At 31.5% G+C, this 6,923-nt stretch overlaps 1 protein-coding gene across 1 annotated transcript in view; it reads right to left on the reverse strand.

Moving 5' to 3' along the window:
* Nucleotides 1–1,553, reverse strand: part of LOC108754405 (proline-rich extensin-like protein EPR1) — a 16,727-nt gene extending 15,174 nt beyond the window's left edge. Inside the window, exon 1 of the mRNA XM_018496654.1 lies at nucleotides 1,454–1,553. Within this exon, the coding sequence (XP_018352156.1) occupies nucleotides 1,454–1,456 (3 nt within the window). The 5' untranslated portion in view covers nucleotides 1,457–1,553. The remainder of the gene's footprint in view (nucleotides 1–1,453) is intronic.
* Between the last annotated feature and the right edge of the window lie 5,370 nt (nucleotides 1,554–6,923).

The raw sequence follows: 6,923 nt of genomic DNA on the forward strand, positions 1-6,923 counted from the left end.
TAGTCGAACTTTTAAATTTTTTATACAAGAATTCATATATAAGAGTTCAACTAACAATATTTAATTAACGCTAAAATTTAAGCAGTGTTTCAAAATTTAACTTTACCGCCTTCTTTTTTAATTTAATAACACAACTACTGAATTCTCAAAAAAATATTACAATCTATTTTATTAGATAAAACTTTCAGTCTACCTACTGCATTCTTCTTTAGATTCCTCTCTATCACTTGCGTAATAACTTTATTACATCTCATTACTTTTTAATAAAAAAAATAAATTTAAAAAAACTAAAAAAATTGTAAAAAAATATGTCGGACAAAACAGATTTCAAGTTAAAGAACAATATCTTTTGACATTTGCAATCTGCCGCAACAGCTGTTTCACTATATTCTCGCGAGAAGACTGGGTTTATGTGTAAATACCAAACGACAGACTCATCGACAAAAACGTTCTTTTACAGAAAGGAAAGTGCACATGACGAATGTACCGCTCGTAAGAATCGAAAATCGAAGGCGCCAAGACAACCGGGTGTTCTCGCCATTGTCACGAGAGTGCATGCGGAATAAATTATCGTCGTTACATCTTTGCTGTTGCTGAGCTCGATACTTTCTACGTCGAATTTTTTACGTTATCGCAGCACGACAAAAAAGGAAACTTAACTGTAAAACTGAAATATATGCAGAATGTCTCATAAAAAGACATATATAGCAATACTCAACAATATTTAAAAAAATTCTTTATTTTTTTCTGTGAAAATCGAAAAAGTTTAATATTAAAAGCTAACAACACCCAAAATAAAACTTTCAATTAAATCTTATAAAGCAAAGAAATAGAATTTTACATTACATTAAGAAAAATATTTAGTTTAAAATTTAATTAATATAAAAAATATTATATATCAAATATTTAATAAATAGAATTTCAAATTTTATACAAGAAGCAAAAGATTTTGTTCATTAAGCGAAAATTTAGAATGTTATTACACATAAGTTTTCTCATTAAACTTGTGCATACATTTATGATTGACAGTTTCTATTTTTTTTTTACAAATTTTAATTTCTTATAACGTTTTTTAAATATTTAAATATGGCAATGAGATTATCACTTTTATTTTTGCGTTTTCATCTGTCACGAGATGCAACATTACCGCGATGTTTTGCACGAGAGCGTAAGAATTTTTAAAAACTTCTGGATAGCGCATGACTATTGGATTGAAAGATCGATGAACGGTAAAGGGTATCATGTAAGGTTTAATTTTTCAATCTCTATTCTCGAATAGCAGCTATAACCTTTCATCAGATTTCTTCACTGTATCTCACTTCTCCGGAACACTCGCCGATAAGAAACGGACCCACAACCCCTTCGCGCGTCGAGTACACTACCCTTTCCCGTTCGTGCCTATTTTCTCTCACATCACTTTTACGTCCACGATTTGTGATACACTGCTACTTACCATGGCTAGATCGCTGCGCTGATCACCGATGAAGATGACCAAAACAAAACGGACACTTCAAAACAGACACATACCTCACTCGGGAGAGCGCGAGCGTCCCGGGAGGTGACTTCTTCGTTTGCGGACGACCAAGAGCATTTATAGGATTTACCTGATTGGCTGGTGGGGAGGACAGAACGATCGGTCCATGATGATTATTGCCAAGTATGAGATGTTCGCGAGAGGATGCTGTAATTCTTCTACTTCCACGCACATACACAGGTGGGGGTTGGACGGGAAAGGTAGAGGGAGAGAAAGAGCCGGAGAAAGAGAGAGAGAGAGAGAGAGAGAGAGAGAAAGTGAGAGGGAGCATCCCATGAGAAGGACGGAATGATTCGCGATATTCCAAAGGTCTGATAGAACGAACGATGGATGCTGAATGGCAATAGCCGAAGGACTCCGTATTCGTCCCTGATCCAAGAACGTGTCGGCGAACGTCCGGAGATGATTTTGAGAGACTCAAGAGTGTGTGATCAAAAAAAGAAATGCCGTTATCACCGATTATTGGTACATATGCATTTCTCGTAGGCATTAAAAAAAAAATACAAATTGGTGGCAGCAAGTGATGGTAATGTTTATTACCAAAACGAGCTCCGCGATGTCCTTATTCTGATAGAAGACGCAAAACAGTCGTGTATGTAAAAAAGTGTATGCAAGTTTGATGTTAATAACACTAAATTTTATCAAGTTTGATATTAATAACAATAATTTGATGTTAGTAACAATAAATGTTAATAAATTTTGATCAACATTTTGTTTATCGACAAATAGTAGATGTTTCTTGTAGGGGTTTTTATCTTGAAAAAGGAAATGCTTTTTAAAAATTCTATCATATTCTCTTGAATTTTTAAAAACTCTGCTTTGAATTACTTATGCAAGTTGTAAATATGTAATATATAGCTATAATTTGAATATCTTTTGCAATATATGAAAATAAATATGATTGTATATAAAGCCTCTTTATGTGCAATTTTAAGTGATATATTAAAATAATAACATTTATTGACAATATTTAAATTTATAATCGGTGTAATTAATTTTACAATCTGATTATCACAATAGTAATAGTAATCACAAATGTAATGTGTGACATAATATTATATTTAAGTACTTTTCTTACACACTTGATTGAAAGATTCACTAAAATTTGTTGTCTAGAACGTTACTAATACGAATCCCTATTATTAAATAAATAAAAATAATGAATGAAAATAAATCAAATTGTACTTGATCGAACGTCATTGAACTACATAATCGGTTACAACATTTTCATCTCTCCTTTCTCTGTATCCTTCTCTACAAACAGACAAGGACGCTGAAACTTCCGCACCGTGATCCGTCAAAATAGAGTTAACGTACGTATATTTTCTAAATGTCAACGGGATCAAGTCTCGTTATGTATATCTGCTTTGCTATATAATATTAAACGGTGGAATGGTTGTATGGGCAATAATTACATGCCACAGCTAACGCGACGATAAACTTCACGGTTTCATTATGCAATATGCTTTTTTGCATGTTTTTGAGGTCTAAGAGTGTAATTCAAAGTGGCGATAAATACTGCCATGACAGTAAGTGATGGGTGGATGGTCTGGAAAGATTGTAATATATTTTGCTATCGTAAATGTCTACCGTGCGTATGTCTGTCAAAAACCGATTTCTATTGATTCTGGCTGATAACGTAATGTAGGAGCCGATGCATAAATCCGATCAAATTTAATTGTAAAGCGAGGGTTTACATTTCAGTAGACCGTATTTACAGTTTGTGGATTTTGATATTGTTGACATTTTAATATTGCGCAAGAGTATTATAGATATGCGCGTGATGTAAGACTAATCAATTTACGACCGTCGACGAAAGCTGTCGGTAAAATTTTGATATTCAATGCTAATTTCTCTCATCGTAAAGGCATTTCTCATCGTAAAATCCCATTAAGACTGTAACTGCTTTTAGTTATGGCTTAAAAATTATTTGATATTAGATAGTTTTATTAATTTGCAATTTTATGGAATTTAACTTGTCGCTAGTTAGTGATATCAATTCTTTTATACGATTGATACACATCACTTAAGTTGTATGCTTGGAGGGTTTTAATATTGTCTTAAAAATCAAGTAATGTAGATATAATAATCTGAATTTTTTGTTTGGTGTTCTACATATGCTTACCTAATTTTTGTTATGTTTTGAATTGAGCGAGAGATGCATCCTTTGGCCATCTCTTTTCTCTGATATTACTCTCTTGGATTTCTTCTTCTGGTATATTAAGGTCTTAATTTTTTCTATTAAGGAGAAAATGTAAATGCCTTATGCAACCGAATGACTGCCATTGACACCATAAACTAACGATATGCTGCATTGTACTTATTGTTAGTATGAAATATTGGCTCGACATCTTTCGTATCACTAAAGATATTTATGTGAAATTTTAATAAAAAACCGTTTTAGTTGTCTTTACTTAATAAAAAGGTTAAAATATGTATATATGTTTATTTTTTTACTTTTAATTATCTTAAATTTAAAATACCAAAAGTTCATATTACTCCTTTTCTTTCTCAAATATTTCTATTTTTATTTTACATCTATTTTTCAATTTCTGTAATAAAATAACTACGTACATAAGAAATACGTTAATGTGTGTAGTTTCCTAATATATTTTGTAATAAAATTTTGTAAAAACTTTCATACAATTTAATTCATTTATATTCATTAACATAATTTTTTCAACATTATTGACATAATTTTATTTAACCTTATATCTTTGATAAATCACGGGTGGCATGCATCTGAATGCAAGATACACGTTTCACGCGAAGACGACTTTTCATTTATGCGAGGAAAAAGTGGCTAAAAAAGCCAACGGACTTTTCATTGCGCAAGGAAGAGACGCATTAATGTTTCTTCTCGAGTCATGTAAACTCGTCATCAGGCTAGAGATGCTTAGACACAATGATGCTCGAACGATCATCAGCGGGTCATCGCAAACATTACGCGAGCTTGCATTTACGCGTGGCGATGCACCAGCTACCGTGAGGTCCAATAAAAGTTTAGTGCCAGTGGCGCAAGTACTTAGAATAAGTGCCTGAGTTATTTATTTGCTAACGGGAATAGTACTCGTATAGAGAAATCTTCAATCTGTACGCTCTTTGCATTTGTTTCAAGGTAATAGTCACTTGCGATATCAGAAAATTATAAATGATTCGGTTAAACAATTTATTTTTGCAAAGAATAATTAGTTCAAAATATAATAAATAGTTTTTTTTTTAGATTATACTAAGACTCTTCTATTATATATTGTACATATATATTTATATATATATATATTATGTAGATATATTATATAAATGGACCATTTGAAATGCGTTCACTCAAATTTTTGTGTATATAATATTATAGATTAATTATTACTAATCACTTACAATTAATAATAATGTACTATACCTATTGTATATAGCGGTAAATGTATTGTACAATTGACAAAAAAGTCTTCCAAGTTGTTTAATTTTTGCAAAATGTTATATTCCTAATTACGTAAGGATGCAATTATCTTGGTGATGGAGATGGTATGTCTCTCAACTCTGTTAGTTCTTTTTTTCTTTAACTTATAACGATTTGCAGCGTCGGCAAATCGTTAATAAAAAACAGATAAACATCCGGCGTGTCACGCCACCAGATTTATCATCGGGATAGTCTTCGTAAAAAGCTTGTTTTTTCCAATTCTGTATTAAATAAAATATGCTTATAGAGCAAATTATCATAGACATAATCATGAAGCAAAATATTATGAAAGTAATTATTTATTGATTCTTGTAAATTTTCTTATTTTTACTATTACACTTTATAAATCTTTGATTACAACAAATACATCATACATTTTTGCTCGTTTGCAGCATTGTCTTTATTGAAACTTCATTATTATTCGAAAGATTAATTTTATTGCATTTGAAATATAAATCACGTTAGATACAAATAAGTGGTTATAAAAATTAATGAATTTTTAATGTAGATGAGCTAAATATGATCGCGTATAAAAAAGATTGCATCCTCCACTCGGCGGCGTGAGAAATTTCTCTGATCGCGAGTTAACTCGCCACGCGCGATGATTTCAGAGGCGTGGGTGTTGATAGTCGTGGGAAAAAGATTTCCATCTATAAATTTTCCCGAATCAAAATTGCGAATCGAAATTCGTTAAAATAATTATAATTAAATATATAAAATAAAAATTAAAAAAAATTTATTTACGTCTAAATTTTACAGATCGTGCATTTTTCTTCTTAATTCTTACTATATTCGACGTTTTAGTATGTAATCACACAAAGATTAAAATTATGTCGGTGTAATCTTACATTGCCGCTGCTAGTCATTTAAAGCTGATTCTCGTCAGGGCTAATTGAAATGTTCTTCCTGATCGATGCTCTTACATCCGCACTTTTGTATGCTTCTCTATTTGACAGCGTACTGTAGATAATTCCGGGGACATGAATGAAGTTCGCTTCTCGTGAGGTTAACCTTTCGCTTAGTATTCAGTTTTTCACTGAATGAAGGGGCTTGACACAGACGCAGAAAAGGTCGCGATCGCTGCCCGCGCGACCTTCGCTCGTCACGTTCCGCAGATAAGCCGTTAAAGGGATATACGTATATTCTCGACAGAATTGAAAAATCAGTTTCTAAATCACGAACCAGCTGCTGCGTGTGCGATGTGTGTGTTGAGTGAGATATTACTTATTAAAAATAATTTCATCAAAAATTAAAATTTTTGCAAATTTATGATAATTTTAAATTTTATGCTTCACTGTGATCAGGTTACATTTCGCTCGAAAAAACGGATAATTCCTAAGGATTTTTAACGGTTATATAATAATACTAAATTTGTCAATCCACTTCGTCTACAAAAAAAAATCTATTGTAAAATGCTATCTTCGGAAAAAGATGTTATTAACGAATTTCATCACTCGCAAGGTTTATTGCATACTTTACATCTCCGTATTAAGATTAGCTGGCGATCTTGAGGATTAGAATAATTTGTTTTTCGTCTCATCCTTGAACTATAAATTTCATAATTTCGTGGTGAGATCGTGTTTCAGTAAATTTCATGAGTTTCTAAGAATTTGATTTCCATTAACACATCCACGATGAACGTAGACGTCTTGTATCTCCTTAATTGCATCTTTGAGGAGCATAAAAGTTTGAGGATGCGGTATTAATCCTTGGACGCATTAATTCTTACTCTCATAAATCAATTTATATAAAAAATAGAATAAAATAAAAACAAAAGAAATTTGTGTATGCATTACAAAATTATTTGAAGAATACAAATTGTTAAATACAAATTATTAAAAGAATATAAATAGAAGTAGAGAAATTGACCTTTATATCGAATACATATTAAACAATTACCATGTATTTAAATTTACATTTAAATAGTTTTATATA

Source organism: Trachymyrmex septentrionalis, unplaced genomic scaffold (genome assembly GCF_001594115.1).
Source record: "Trachymyrmex septentrionalis isolate Tsep2-gDNA-1 unplaced genomic scaffold, Tsep1.0 scaffold8, whole genome shotgun sequence".
Classification (NCBI taxonomy): Eukaryota; Metazoa; Arthropoda; class Insecta; order Hymenoptera; family Formicidae; genus Trachymyrmex; species Trachymyrmex septentrionalis.